The 17168-nt window shown below is 37.8% G+C and overlaps 1 protein-coding gene across 2 annotated transcripts in view; it reads right to left on the reverse strand.

The window, feature by feature from the left end:
- Window positions 1-17168, reverse strand: part of LOC106871710 (A disintegrin and metalloproteinase with thrombospondin motifs 6) — a 294912-nt gene that overhangs the window by 149964 nt on the left and 127780 nt on the right. For both annotated transcript variants that reach the window (XM_052976060.2, XM_052976057.2), the window contains exon 12: window positions 14827-14890. In XM_052976060.2, the coding sequence (XP_052832020.1) occupies window positions 14827-14890 (64 nt within the window). The remainder of the gene's footprint in view (window positions 1-14826; window positions 14891-17168) is intronic.

The raw sequence follows: 17168 nt of genomic DNA on the forward strand, positions 1-17168 counted from the left end.
GTAAAGTCCTGCCTCAAAAATCAATTCCCTTGCAAAGCTATGCTAGTATGAGAAAACAAACCTTAAATGAATAAATGTACAATATATGTATAGATACATGTGTATATGTATCTGTGCGTGTATGGATGGATGTCAAAAGAAAAAAAAAGAAAAGAAAAGTGCACTCTGCACATTTCATTGAGTATATATTTATTTGTATTAAGTGTTTGACCTCGAATTGCACAGCTTAAAGATTCACAGATATGAGTAAAATGCCCAGATATATTTTACTCACTTCAGTGAAATTTAAATAAGGTGTTTCCAAGCCAAGCTTTTAATACACATACTCGTGTGTGTATATATGCATGCATATAATATGTATATATATATATATATATATATATATGATAATTATTCAATATTAACAGTTTTGTATTAGAAAACCAGGAATTTATACAAGGCTGTAAAAGAAGTGCTCAAACTAGTTGAGACATAGGTACAAAGTTAATTGCAGAATAAAACCGTTAGGTCATCGACTCGAAAAGCCGTAGCCCACCAATGACCACATATAAGAAGTACAACATAGACCACAAAAACCAAATTAGTAAAGGGAGGTCAAAATTTTTATACATAATAAAAATCGATTAAAAATGCAATAGAATAATATAAACAAATAAATAAATAAACAGCGATTAAAAATTGATTAAAAATATTAGAGACTGGTACAAATACAGTAGAATAAAAAAATATATATATATACATATATATATAGTAAAAATATAGAGAAAAAAAATAATACATAGGGAGACATAGCACAACAGTTCATTCGCTGAGGCCAAAGCCAATAAAAAAAAATTCAAGACAAGTAGTACGAAAGTTCAACTACCTCCCTCATGACAGCAAATTTAGTAGGTAAAATTCAATTTCATAAACAGGAATACCGAAGCGCACGGGACAAAACAACAACAGAACATCCAAAGTGTGGCAAAGTAAAATCCAAGTTTCACCATTCCGCAGGTAACATCAGTAAAGTCAAACCATAAACATCATTTACAGTGGATTACGAGTATAGGTGGAACACAAACACAGAACACCTATGGCCATTTCGGGGGTATATCACCGTATTTAATGCACAATAGAGCACAAATTGGTGATATCCCCTTCTTCAGGGTTAAAAAAAGACACACAGACATCAATTTCTTTATTTGGCACTTAGGCCCCAACACAGAGGGGGACACTACAAGGACAGACAAAGCAATACAGTACGCGGGGGTACAAAGAATGAATGATGAATGAAATGAATTACTTATAATGAGGTGATGAAATGGCTGACGAGTCCCCCAAAGCTCGCAGTTTCATTTAACAGTTCTCTCATACAGTTAATAATCATGTTTTTTCTTTAGCAATTGTAAGTGGCCACAGCTCCTCTACCGTTACTACACTTGGCAGGGTGTCGTAGCCCACGTATAATCCACTTATTTGAAACTTGTCCGGGTGTATCTGTTGCAGTCTCTGCATCACATGTTCTTCCACCAATATCGCTTTCTTTTTTTCCTCAAACGTTTCAGGGTCCAGTTTAACCCTTACTAAACAATTTACTTTTGCAATTGTCTTTTCCAATATTAAATCCTTATCGTAAATAATCACTGTTTTGATATTTTTAAAACCAACTCTTCCAATTACCTTTCCTTCCATCCTTGCTCTTGTCTGCTCGTCTGTTATCTTGTTCGACCATTTCCTCCTCTTTTCCTTTCTTTTCACTTTTTTGTGCTCTGTATCTTGGGTTCGGTTCTCAGCCTCGTCTTTCTCGGTTTCCATTTCCTTCTCTGTCTTTTTTTTCCTTTTTTTTTTTGAGGGGTCTTTGGCGGCGATTCAGTCCGCATACGTTTTCTATCTGTTTCTTGAGAAATTTTCTCGCACTCTACAGTTTCTGCCTGTTTTATCTCCACCACCTCTTGTTCGCCTTCCACCATCTCTTCCACTTGTACTTCTCTGCGGGGACACACCGCCTGCATGTGTCCCCTACTTTTACACTTATAACAGATTGGAGGTCTCCCCTCCACTACACCTCTTAGTCGTGCTCCGTCGGGGAGCTCCACCTCCTCTGCTATATTGTGCAGATCTGGTAAGGTTATGTGTACGAGTGCATCTATACCAAATCCCCACCAGTTGATCTCTCTCGATTTTTCTATTTTCAAAACTTCCACTTCGTCCTTGCAATTATGAATAACAGCTGTAACCAGGCATTCCGGATCTATTTCGTGAGGTGCCCGTCCAATTCTCACACGTGCAGCTCTTCTTCCACAATAGGTAGGTAAAAGGGCCCACCTAGCCGTTCTTAAGGGTACAGTGGAGTGCTTTTTCGCTTCTTCCTCACTCACAAATCTCACTTCCACCGTACCGAACTTCTTTCCACGTGCATAGAATGTTGTTAATTGTTTGACTTCGCTTAGGCACCGCTCCAATTCGTCCGTCTCTGCCACTTCTATTTTCTTAAGCGTTCTGTATATTATAATTTTCCTCTCGGCTCGCTCGAAAACTTCCTTCGGCGGTGTTAATTTTAAAACATCACCTTGCTTCGTGAATAATTTCTTGTATTTCTCCAATTTTGTTTTATCCACGTGTATCTCTTGCATTTCCATTGCATTGGCAGACAAGTTTCTACTTGTTGCCGCAGCATACGTTGCTTCTTCCATACCCGATATGGGCAGGAAAACAATTTTCACCAATAAATATTAACGATAATATTTAAACAACAATTCTTAAAACAATTTCAACAGAACGCACATCAGAGAACTCACCCCGTTAAACGCTTTCTTCAACCAAAATCACAAAAACACGTCCAACATCTGATTTTTTATTACCCATGCGGGCTAACATAGAGGGGACAATACAATGTGATTGGGGTCACATACAATCGAATGATATAAATTTTTCATGTACAATGAAATCGAATGAATTGCAACACAATAAATTACAAACAATAAATCTCAAACAATAAATCACAAACCACAAACAATAAATCACATGATGAGGTGTTCAAAACAGGTATGCTCCGACCCCACGAGCCCTGTCTTTAGCACCGACTTACTGGTAGTCATTCAATCGCGCTCACGCAGGGTCTTTCACCCCCAACATTCGCGCTACACGCGTCCATCGTTTTTTAAATTCACTCTCTGACAAACACCTCTTTTCCAGCCCCACCTTCCTTTTCAAGTGAAAAGTGAACATTTTCACGAGGGCGAGGCCGGAGACGCAGGTATGTGTCACGATACCTTTCATTCTCGACTTCCAAATCACATCTCTCGCAATTGCTACTACTACGAGAAAACAATTATCTTCTTTTGTCAAGAAATCCGGCGGGTTAATTTTTACAATTGACTCAGACGATAGCTGTACTCTTCTTCCATCAGACAACAGTTGTTCCGCATAAACCCATACTTCTGAAATACCCGGACACTGAACAATAGCGTGCAGGACGGTTTCCACTCCCTGCCCGCATCTTGGACAGGCCGTCGGCCCAGGGTGACCGTGTCTCATGAGTTTATCCCGAACGGGTAAGGCTCCTCGGTAACACTGCCAGGCCAACGACTTTTGGAAGTTATCCAGTGTCTTCGGCCCGAACATTCTTCGGAACAGGCTGTCCAACTGGTTATCATCGAGACCCAGGGTCCTTCCCAGGGCATCGTCATTTCCAGCCTCTACCAACCCACGATAGAAAGCCGCGGTGGTACCGAAACCGCTGGCATTGCCCGAGTTGCAGAACTGGAGAAGCGCCTTGCGGCACTCCGTATACCAGGTACCCAACTTCGATCTTCGGCGGATCCAGTCTTCTCTACCATCAAATCTAGTAAAGCTGGGGAACATCCATCTAGCAAGCGGAGACCACACCCGTTCACCATCCAGGTAGAGCCAGAGATGCCTTAACCTCAGCGAGTGCTTGCGCATCAACAACCAAGGCATCCCTAACCCACCCTTTAACGGCTTTTGACAGCAAATAGAACGTCTTACAAGTTGAGCGGAGTTTTTCCACAAAAAGCGAAAGATCTGCCTCTCCAACCTGTTTAACCACGAATCTGGACAAGGCACGACGGAAAGGCGGTAGATTATGACCGATGCGATAAACACATTGGCCACCTCCGCCCTCCCTTTCAAGGATAGCCACCGCCAAGACCAGGCCCTGACTATGTGAGTCACCTTGATCGAAACCTCCGACCAGTTCTTTTCTATCTGGAGATCTGGGCCAACCCAGATTCCTAGCAACTTAATCGGGCCCTCCGTCCAGCGTCCTACGATGCTATTCGAAGGCATCGACTTGCCCCTCCAGGTGCCGAGTTGCAAGCCGACCGACTTTTCCCGATTAATTTTTGCTCCTGCCACCGTCTCGTAAACCTTAATGGTTTCATTTACTTGATGTAGGTGTTCCATCTTGGTCACGATGATAGTGATGTCGTCCGCGTATGCTGTAACCGATCCTCCACCTCCTGTATTCGTCGGGATGCCACTCAGCTTTCTCAGTAATGGCTCCAGAGCCATTACGTACAATAGCGGAGAGAGCGGACACCCTTGGTGAACCGACCGTTTGATGCAGAACGACTTTGAAAGGAAGCCGTTCACGCGAACGATCGAGTCGATGTTATCGTACAACTGTATGATCCACCTGAGGACACCAAGACCCAGTCCGAACCGCGCGAGAACAGAAACCAGTTACCGATGGTCCACCCTATCGAATGCTTTAGCTTGGTCTAAATGGACCAGTGCCCCGCCCTTGTCAGATTTCTTTTTTCCATACCTTTCTATAGTGTAGCGTATAAGATGAAGATTATCCTGGATGGTTCTGCCGGGGACTGCACAGGTTTGCGCCTCTCCGATCAGGCCATCCGCGACACGCGTCAATCTTTTAGCTAATACTTTGGCCAAAATCTTCATCTCTGCGTTCAGCAGAGTGATGGGCCTGAAATTATCAATATTATCCCCCTTGTCCGGGTCCTTCCTGACCAGCGTCACAACTCCCCGGCGAACAGATCTGGGAATAAACCCATTCTGCTGCCAGTTCGCGTAAACGTTGGCCAGTATGTTCCCAAACAGGTCTGGCATACTTTTATATAGCTCGTAAGGTAGACCATCGAGACCCGGCGCCTTACCACTGCCGCAGTCCGCTATGGCTTCGCTAACTTCCTCAGATGTGATCGACCCTTCACAGCTCTCCGCATCCTGCCCCGAGAGACGCAATTACATAATTTTTTACGGCCACCCTTAAAGTCATTTCCAACATTATTAACCGCCCTCAGAAATTTGTTCTTATCAACCATTCTTAGAAAATAATTTTCCTAGGGACCACAAATACTACAGTATTTGTAACGGGTCTACAATTAAGTGTTCCTACTCTGGAATGCCAAATTTAGCATCCATTATTGCCTCTTTAAATAGGAATAAAATAAATAAGTTAAAGATATGCGAATGTACGCCACAAAGAAACCCTGTTTCAAATAAAACCAACTGCAAACCACACGACAATGGTGGAACGGGCTCTTCATTCCCGCGGATTATGCCTAAATCTGGGAATGAGATAAGTGGAATGGTTGATAAGAAAAAGTTTCTGGGGGCGGTTAATAATGTTGGAAATGACTTTAAGGTTGGCCGTAAAAAATTATGTAATTGTAGGGACCCTTCTTTATGTCCTCTCGGCGGACTTTGTTTGTCCACAAACGTAGTGTATAAATGTGTAGTTAGAGACGAGGACAAACAAAATAAGTTTTATATTGGAAGTTCAGTGAATTTTAAAGCCAGGTATAGGGCGCACATGAGTTCCTTTTCTAATGAGAAGTATTATAATTCCACAACACTCGCCTCTTACCTACATGACTTCAAGAGGAGGAATAAGAAGTGCTATCTTGAATGGTCAATCTTATCTAGAACCCTCCAATTTAGGGCTAATATTAGCAAGTGCTTATTATGCATTAGAGAATCCCTTTCCATTCTTAGGTCTTTTGGGCCGAAAACCTGGAATAAGTTTATCGAGGTAATCCCTTTTTGCAATCATAAATTTTCCTCCACCTTCCTAAAACTATATAAAAATAGGAATAAGAACAAAAATAATAGTGTTAGTAGTGGTAATAATGGTAGTAATGGTGATAGTAATGGTAATGATAGAAGTAAATGAATAGACAAAAATAATTGATATTAAAATAATAATAAAAATATGGATACAATGGTAGTATTTATTTTTTATCATGGTTTACGTTGGATTTGAAACCTAATAGTTTTAGTTATCAAACCTGCATGACTATTCTAAAGTGTATACTAAAAATTAGATTTTTTTTTTTTTGGTCTAGTCCATATTATTATTTATTTAAGCTTGCTCTCATATTTATAATTTTTTTGACTGGTGACGTCGTTGAATTGTTCGGCACCTGGAGAGGCAAGTCGATGCCTCCTGATAGCGTCGTGGGACGTTGGACGGAGGGCCCGATTAAGTTGCTAGGAGTTCGGTTTGGACCAGACCTCCAAATAGAGAAGAACTGGGCCGAGGTAACGAGCAGGGTGACCCACATAGTCAAGACCTGGTCTTGGCGGTGGCTATCCCTGAAAGGGAGGGCGGAGGTAGCCAATGTGTTCATCGCATCGGTCATCACCTACCGCCTAACCGTCGTTCCTTGCCCCGATTCGTGGTTAATCAAGCTGGAAAGACAGCTCTTCCGCTTTTTGTGGAAAAGCTGGAGACCGTTTGTGAGACGCTCTATTTTCTGCCAACAACCGTTAAAGGGTGGACTTGGAATACCTTGGCTGTTGATGCGCAAACATGCGCTGAGGTTGAGGCATCTTTCGCTCTACCTGGATGGTGAACGGGTGTGGTCTCCGCTGGCGAAACAGATGTTTCCCAAGTTCACTAGTTTCGGTGGATGGGAAACCTGGTTGAATCGAAGATCGAAGTTGGGTACATGGTACACGGAGTGTCGCAAGGCACTCCTGCTATTCCGTCGCTTGTGCAATGCCTGCGGTGGGGGTTCCACCGCATTCTTCTATAGAGGGCTTGTAGAGGCGAAATGTGATGACCCCTTAGGGGAGACCCTAGGTCTCGACGAAAATCAGCTGGCCAGTCTATTCCGACGTACATTCGGGCCAAAGACCCTGGATAATTTTCAGAAGTCTCTGGCCTGGCAGTGTTACCGAGGGGCCTTACCTGTTCGGGACAAACTCGCAAGACATGGTTGCGCCGTCCCTCCGACTTGTCCAAGATGCGAGCGGGACGGGGAAACCGTCCCGCACGCTATTGTACAATGTTCGGAGGTGTCGGAGGTGTGGGTATGTGCTGAACAACTGTTGTCAGGTACAAGAAGAGTACAGCTATCGACTGAATCAATTGTAAAAATTGACCCACCGGATTTCCTCTCGAAAGAAGGTAAGATTTGTTTTCTCACTGTGGTAGCAATTGCGAGACAGGTTATTTGGAAAACGAGGATGGAAGGTATAAGGTCAGGCATTTTCATATCTAGCTCTGCACTGGTGAATTATTTCACCTTCCACCTCGAAAGAGAAGTAGAGCTAGAGAGAAAATGCCTGACTGCGAAAATGTTTGAGAGTCGATGGAAGAGTGTAGCATGAAAGTTGCGAATAAATGTAACCACATGAATGAGACGAAGGACTCATCTCAGCTATCAGTGGTGAGGCGGGGCACGAGGGGTCCGTGCTAAACCCGCCTTACCATTCCATCCGTAATGTCTTCCGGTCTGTCGCTTCATTCGATTTTATTTCGCTTTCATTGTAAAATTTTTAAATGCATGTTCCTGTTAATTCATCCGTTTTCATCTGACCCCAAATCAGGTTGTATCGTCCCCTCTATGTCGCCCCTTGTGGGTAATAAAAAAAAACTGACTTCGTTGATGTCTGTGTGTCTTTTTTACCCTGAAGAAGGGGTTATCACCAATTTGTGCTCTATTGTGCATTAAATACGGTGATATACCCCCGAAATGGCCATAGGTGTTCTGTGTTTGTGTTCCACCTATACTCGTAATCCACTGTAAATGATGTTTATGGTTTGACTTTACTGATGTCACCTGCGGAATGGTGAAACTTGGATTTTACTTTGCCACACTTTGGATGTTCTGTTGTTGTTTTGTCCCGTGCGCTTCGGTATTCCTGTTTATGAAATTGAATTTTACCTACTAAATTTGCTGTCATAAGGGAGGTAGTTGAACTTTCGTACTACTTGTCTTGAATTTTTTTTCTTGGCTATTGGCCTCAGCGAATGAACTGTTGTGCTATGTCTCCCTATGTATTATTTTTTTTCTCTATATTTTTTCTATATATATATATTTTTTTATTCTACTGTATTTGTACCAGTCTCTAATATTTTTAATCAATTTTTAATCGCTGTTTATTTATTTATTTATATTATTCTATTGCATTTTTAATCGATTTTTATTTTTACTAATTTGGTTTTTGTGGTTTATGTTGTACTTCTTATATGTGGTCGATGACCTAACGGTTTTATTCTTTGTATATATATATATATGTATGTATATATATATATACATATATATATATATATATATATATATATTTGTGGGTATGTATGTGTGTGTATATATATATATGTATGTGTATGTGTGTATTTGAGTATATATATATATTTGTGTGTATGTGTGTGTGTGTGTGTGTGTGTGTGTGTGTGTGTGTGTTGTGAAACTCAAAGTAAAAAAAGGCATAAATAGTAGTGTGTAAATATTGGGTTAAAAATGCCTTTGGTCTGAAAAAGTCAATGGCTTGACTATTGCCCCTCCCCCACACGAAATAAGAATTATTTCACATTCTCTCAAAGTTTCTAAATTCTTATAAAGTCAACAATATATATATATATATATATATATATATATATTATGATATTATTATATTGTATTGTATTATATTATGCACGCACACACACACACATCTACTCTTTGCTAACATCCTTCCAAACACCACTCTTCTCTTTCCATAGTCGTATAAGCCATTTATAGTCATTAAATGTCTACCAGTATTTTCTATCAATGAACAACACTAACCAGCGACACAATTTTCAGACAGTTAATCACAAGGTCTCTCTCTATATTATTATATTTCTTCAGTTGAATACCTACATATTTACCAAGCTACTGATCACTCATTACGAACTCTGTAATTCTAATAATATTAAATGTTTCCATAGGTGTAAAGAACACATAACATGAGTGTGTTACCTCTATGTGTGTGTGTGTGTGTGTGTGTGTGTGCGCGCGCGTGTGTGTATGTATATACACCTCTGTGTGTGTGTGTGTGTGTGTTTGAATGCCTTAACCAGATTTAATATCAGCATTATGCTAGAACTATCATATATCTTTTGTGGTCTATGTTACAGCCATTGTTATTAAATGTTATTGTGACTGCTACAGACATCAACATTTGAAATCATGACTTTACCACCACCAACACCACCATTACCATCATCATCATCAGCATATCAGACTGTAAAAAGAAAAAGTTTTGTCTATCAACCTCACCAGAAACACAACAACTACTACCAGTACCTCCAACACATCATCAACATCGTGGTTTTTATTATTATGGCAACCAGATTATAAGAAACACTAGAACACTGAAATAAAGGCCTTAGTTTCATTAGTCAAAACTACTGTTGTTCTGTCTTGGTTCTAGATATTCATTGTTCAAATCCCATTGTGGTTGATATTGGTATATATTCTTTCAAGGTGGATGAAAGTAATATACTGAGATTGAATTAATCAATTGAGTCTCTATTCCACCAAGGTCATCTTTGCCTTTCATCCTTATGGGGTCAATAAAATAAGTACCATATGAACACTGTACTCAATATAATCAACTAACCCCCACTCAAGGTTTCAGGCCTTGTGCCTATAGTAAATAGAATTATTATTATTATTATTATTATTATTACTTTTATTATTATTATTATCATCATCATTATTATTACTACTATTAAGTGGTTGGGGTGCATGGCCTAGTGGTCAGAGTGTTCCACGCACAATTGCAAGATCGCAGTTTCACTTTTTAGACCAAGTGGTGTATTGTATTCTTGAGTAAAACATTTCATCTCATGTTGCTCTGGTGTATTATGCAATACCTGATGCATCCTGATGCACAGTACACCATACACCTGTTCAGGCAGTGTCGATTTGATGAAGAGAGCAAGCTAATGTGCAGCACATGCATTTGGTCACTGTAAACAAATCAATGTGTAAGTCATTTGGCAAAAAGCCAGATACTCATACCTCATCTCCAACAGGAGAGTCTGTCTTTATTAAGGCAGTGAGCTGGCAGAACCATTAGCATGCCAGATAAATGCTTAGCAGCTTTTTGTCTGTCTTTACATTCTGAGTTCAAATTCCACTGAGGTCAACTTTGCCTCTTGAAATTTGAGGTTGATAAAATAAGTACCAGTTGAGTAAGTACTGGGGTTGATGTAATCAACTTAATTGCTTCCCTGAAAATGTTGGCCTTGTGTCAAATTTTGAAGCATTAGTATGCTGGACAAAATGCTTAGTGATATTTTGTCAGTCTTTGCATTCTGAGTTCAAATACTGCCAAGGTCGAATTTGCCTTTCATCCTTTCAGGCTAATAAAATAAGTACAAGTGGCTGTACTAGTGGCTGTACATATTAGGATAATTTTGTTGTATTTGTTATTATTATTATTATATTATTATTAAGGTGGCGAGGTAGCAGAATCATTCGTAGGCCAGGCGAAATGCTTAGCGGTATTTTGTCTGTCTTTATGTTCTGAGTTCAAATTCCGCCGAGGTTGACTTTGCCTTTCACCATCTCGGGGTCAATAAATTAAGTACCAGTTGCATACTGGGGTGGATCTAATCAACTGGCCCCTGCCCCCCAAATTTTGAGCCTTGTGACTAGAGTAGAGAAGATTATTATTATATTATATTTCATACGTACTGTATGTATTGGATATAAATATATATATGTGTGTGTGTGTGTGTGTGTGTGTAAATATGTATATATGCATATATATATATATATATATATATGTGTGTGTGTGTATATACGTAGAAGCACCCACTACACTCTCTGAGTGGTTGGCGTTAGGAAGGGCATCCAGCTGTAGAAACTCTGCCAAATCAGACTGGAGCCTGGTGTTGCCATCCGGTTTCACCAGTCCTCAGTCAAATCGTCCAACCCATGCTAGCATGGAAAGCGGACGTTAAACGATATGTATGTATATGAATGTATGTGTGTATATATATATATATGTATGTATGTATAATATAAATATAATATATATATATGTAGAGGTTATGAGAGGTAATGGTGTCAATAAGACCCAAAGGTGTCAGGTAATGCTGAGTAAGCGCTATGGGCAGACTATATTTTAAATACTATTGTAACTAACTCACAGGGTACTGGAATCTTATATGTATGGCATTCTGCCTAATTAACGGATCTACAGATGCAATATCCCTGCATATCTCTCATCTATTTTCATTCCTCCATTTCACTCTCTCTTTCATATCTTATATAGAAGAACTATTGCTTAACCATTTTCTCACACTGTCTCTGATGAAGGGATATGTAAAATATCCTGGAAACAGCTGTAAGACCTATTTATACATGTTCTAAAATCTTTCACAGCGTTGGATTTTTATCTCATTCTGAAAATATATATATATACACACACACACACACACACACAGTGAGAGATGTCTCTGTGTACTAATGTGTGTGGTGATTGTTGATGTTACATCCTTATCCCTGCTTGAGCACAGGAGCATTGATGACAACATTCTTAGCTGACATTTTTATTTTTTATTTTCCACTTTCAGAGACCTATGGAATAAGATATCCTTTAAAAGGTAGGTGACAGGAAGAGCATGCAATCATCAAATTCAACCTCAACTACTTCCCATTCACATTTGCTAGTGCAGAGAAAAAAACTAAAAGAAATGGATGTTAAGATGAATGAATGAACATCATAATTAAATTCTCTAATATACTTGTAGTACAAGTTGCACATATAAATGATGAGTGATGCAGTATTGAACGAAATTAAATATAAAATCTATGAATACTTTTTTTTCCAGTATGTCTGGCATCAAAGTTAATAGAACATTAAGGTCACCCTTCATAGAGGAGCAAACCTGAACTTTTGAATGGCATCATACTCAACATTTTGCTATGGACTGTGATACTTGACTTAGTGTGGTGACAGCCATCATCAAACACAAATATACAATGATAAAGAGGAATTTGTTAAGATTCATGGTTCCATTATTTACATATTCATAGATTAACATCAAGACAGGGAAGATAACAAAATGGAAATTTCTATAGTCAAACCTTTAGAGTTTATTTGAATAGAAGCAGCTCAAGTAGTTTAGATATAATGTTGTACCATGTTTATATGATTTCCAATTCAATATAATATAGCTTGCTTCAGTCTTAAAATCTTCATTATATACACACATGCACACCATCTGTCTGTATATATATATATATATATATATATATATATATATATATATGCACTGTTTCATATGAATCAATGCCACACTGGGGTCACTTCAAAAAGAGACTGATAAGAGAAGTGGTAAAAGGGAGAAAGAGAATGAGTAATTGAAAGATGACACTTTGTAACATTCAACATATGCATTGAAGTAATAAATAATAATAATAATAATCAGATCAACGAAATTAACCTAAAATAGAAGATAAAATTTTCTAATAGTCAAAATCTCTTAGTGGGTTTAAAGAAAGTACTTTTAACTTTATTGTATTACAGTAGCTAAACTGATAAATTGTCATACAGGAGCTGCATGCATTCAAGATCAGACATTGATCACACAGATACAACTTACATGAAGTTGTAGTTTATTTTAGTTCAATAAAATTTCATTTGTTACTTTGTAAAATGAATGCTGATTCCACATAAAAAGCACCCCAAGTTGGTACCAAACCATAAAAAGCACCCATGCTGGTGTCATGTATAAAGAACTGGTGCTTTGCCACATAAAAAGTGCCAAGTTTACACTATAAAGTGATTGGCATTAGAAAGGGCATCCAGCTGTAGAGACCATGCCAAAACTGACAACTGAGCCTGGAGCGGCTCTCCAGCTGACCAGTTCCTGTCAAACCATCCAAGCCATGCCAGCATTGAAATCAGATGTATGATGATGATGATGAATTAAATGGATAAATTTAAAAAGCACATATCTGTATATCTCTCTTCCTCTCATCATATTCAGAATCATTTAAACATTCAATTTCCCATGCCTATATGGGTCAGATGGGATTTGTTGAGGTAAGTTTTCTAAGGTCAGATGCTTTTTCTGTTGTCAACCCTCACTTACTGTCAAGCAAAGCAATATCTCACCCTGACTGGACATATTGTCATGGAAGATGAGAAAAGAATGACACTGCTTTGTAACAATACCACTCATTTACAACATTTTTGTGATGTCAAAACAAAGAGGCGCAAATCCACACACAAACATATGCACAAATACATACACATATATATATTATAATGAATAAGAAATGAAAATGATGTTTATGTGATGACCGAGAATGGAGATTGTTAAATGTTGCATAACAATAAAACAAAATGTCCATTTCATTTCATCAGGTGTTGAAGCATCAAAACAGTTTGCATCTTACTACTTCATTCACAAGGCTTTGGCCAACCTGAAACTATAGTAGAAGACAATTCCCCAAAGTCCCACTGTACAACACTTTGGGAAAATGTCTTCTTTGTGAAAATGTTTGGAAGCAAACTTCTTGAAAGCACACCCGCATCCCCTACATCTCCTTCCTGCCTTGCATAACAAAAAGTACAAGACTTAATGTTCTATTGTTATTTGTGAGTACTTGATTTAGTAATGCATTTATGTAGAGAAATAGATTGCTCAATAATAGGATAAGGTTTATGAAATAAATGACATAGGTTTTAATAACACTATACTTTTTCAGAAGTAGTACTGCAAATATTAAATGATAAATATGTAAAATTATATAGCTGTTAAAGTTTATGACATATGTAGCGCAATCAACGATACTTAGAATATAAAATGCTCTTCGCTATTTTTTTTTTTCATTACCTAATTTCTATTGAAATACATTGATTTTGTTTCAGTTAAGTTTGAAATTACTGAAAAATTTAGAAAGTTAATTTTGTCATTATTAAGTGTTTGGAACAAATTAACATGAAATTTTGGTGGAAGGTTTTAGCTTGCATTGCTTTAAAACAGGAAGTTAGTATTATAGAATTATGGGTAGTTGCAAGCAGGTTGGTATCATAAGGGTTAAGGAAATTATCTTAAAGTTACTGATACAAAATAAAATTAGATTGTGTATTAGCTGGCTTGCAGACTGGTTGGCTGGCTGGCTGGATGGACAGACAGATGTAGAGACAGACAGATGTAGAGACAGACAGATAGATAGATGATAGATAGATGGAGAGAGGGATGGATAACTGAATGGTAGAAGGAGATGAGAAAGAAGAATGAATACCAGTTCTTGAGCAATTGTTTATATCTTGATGCTTAAATTATGAAAAATTGAAGTTGACTTTAATAGGATCTCAGCTCAGACTACAAAGAACCAAAATAATTTCCACAAACAGTTTGTCCTACATTCTAATGATTCTGCCAATTCACCTATAACTTCTATATCAACCTTTTTTTTTTTCTTTATGTAACTCCCCTTTTTCTTTTTCATTAAACTTTTTTTTTTTAATTCCTTTGCTATTTAGCTATATGAGTTGTAACTGGAATGAGATTTGTAGAAAACAAAATTTTTTTCCCTAGCAGGTTGTCATAACCAAGTTATTATCAATAGATGTACTTACCTCTGTATTACAGATTCTGTATCGTTTCCTCTCTCCAATACAGTACTTTCCTCCATGAGAAGGTCTAAAAAAGTGAAAAAAATATATATACACACCATGAGTAAATATCATACTACTTAAGTGAAATGCTATATATGTAAATATTGAACAATGAGAATGAGTGTTCAACACTGCATTGACAAATAAAGATTCTTTATTTTTATATTAAGGTTATCATTGGTTTCATGTTAAGAAATATCTTAACAAATTTTCAAGCTAATCACTAAGGAAAATTGGTATTTTACTCCAAAATGGAGACAAACACTCATTTTCTTTTTGTGATTGGCTTGAAAAATTTATATTTCTTAACATGAACTCAATGGTAGCCTTAATACACAGATATTATATATATATATATATATATATATATATATATATATATATATATATATATATAGGATCAACCTATAAATAATGTGTTTTTTCAATTGCATGAACTAAAAGTCGGAGGGGAATGGGATAAACTATGTGCATCAACTTGCTATAAAAGCAGGTAGTAATTTTGCCTCATAGTTATTCTTAGTGCAAGTTTTGAAGAGTGCAGTTCAATTTTAACAGTTATTTTTTCAAGGCTATAATGGAAGTGACAAAGGAGCATATTCAGCATATTTTGCTTTATGAATTCAATAAAGGCAACAACACAAAGGAAAATGTGAGGAATATTAATGCAGTATATGGGGATCGGACAATAAGCATAAGCCAGTGTCGATGGTGATTCCAGAAATTCCGAGTTGGAAACTACAGCCTGTACAAGACAGTTCAGTATTCTCAATAAATGCACAAAAACCGTTTTAAGGGCTACATACTTTGTATTGTTGTTACTGGATTAGCGAAATAATTATGAGAACGGAACCAAGGGATAAGCTCCACTTTCCCGGGCATTACCGGGTACATCAGCTAGTATATATAAATATTGTATAGGTAATAGATAACTCAATTAGATTGGAGTATTCAATAATATCATTAGTCATTTACAATTTGGGAGTTTGACATTTAAAAAAAAACCAATGGACCAGTATTGTTAAGATAACTACTGACATCTTTATTAGATGTTTTAACAGAAGAATTTAAGAGCAACTCTCTGTTGGAACTCCCATATCCTGTTGACTTAGTTATCATTGCTGAACCTGTCAAAATGTTGCTCAGACATATGGAATTGAGTGTCCTCAAAGTAAACCTAACAGTGATATAAATTTTGTTCACAGGAATGAAGGCAGAAATGTACTGCCATCAGGAAAGTAGCTAAGCTCATTATGTGAAAAAGGAGTACATAGGAATTCTGTATAATACATCCATTTTAAATGATGGGAGCTTAGGAAATGCAATAGAATCATAGGCAGATTGACAGATGAAAAAGTCTTCATATGTAAGAGATGCACAAGAATAGTTACCAAAAAAGTGCAAACATGAGATAAACTTTGGACAATATTGTCCAGCATACTTCTAAAAAGACAGGGTAGTCATAGAACCCATACCTTTGACCATAAATCTGCTCAGTTAGGGTTCACCTGGAACTAAACTACAACTTCTCTGTACATTTTCACACAACAAACGTTAGTCATTTGCATAATCATTCAAACCACTTCCACTGCACATACTGGCTAATGATAAAAGGTATTCTAACCATGACCATCCCACCTTTTCCAGCAGAGTTTATCTCAGACTGCATTATCCACTATGTCCTTCCTTTTTTTATTATTAAAGAGTGTGATTTGAGAGAGATTTCACTGCTTCTAATAAGTCGAGCAATCACAATGGTTTACAGCATTGCTCAGTCTGTGGTTTACAGCTTGAAAATTACCTTAAGGCAAAGTCAAGTATTCTAATTAACATCTTGATTTAACGTCCATGTTTCATGCTGGCATGGGTTAGACAGTTTGACAAGACCCATGGGTCCAAGAACTGAACTGTGTTCCAGTGTTTGTTTTGGCATGGTTTCTGCAGATGTCCTTCATAAAAAAAACATTTTCCAGCAAGTACTGGGTTCTTTTTTTTTTTTTTTTTTCCGTGACACCAGCACAGATGAAGTCATCATGCAGCTCAGAAGACCCCCAAACCCCGAGGAAGGTGGAAGTCAGTTTTATGCTAGAGGATGAGGAAAGGCTAGTGATCATTCCTCATTTGTATAACATTTAATAGAAGAGATGTAAATCAATCTCTTCATAAGATGCTAGCTATGACATGCAGATTTTTCTCCTCAAAGGAGGAGAGCATAGAGTTACTACTTCTTCTTACAACAGGGAACTATACTAATTCTGTAGCACCTATTATTGAGAGTTAAATGTCTTCACTAAAGATGATGT

The sequence above is a fragment of the Octopus bimaculoides genome, chromosome 2 (assembly GCF_046866305.1).
Source record: "Octopus bimaculoides isolate indiv1 chromosome 2, ASM4686630v1, whole genome shotgun sequence".
In the NCBI taxonomy this organism is placed as follows: Eukaryota; Metazoa; Mollusca; class Cephalopoda; order Octopoda; family Octopodidae; genus Octopus; species Octopus bimaculoides.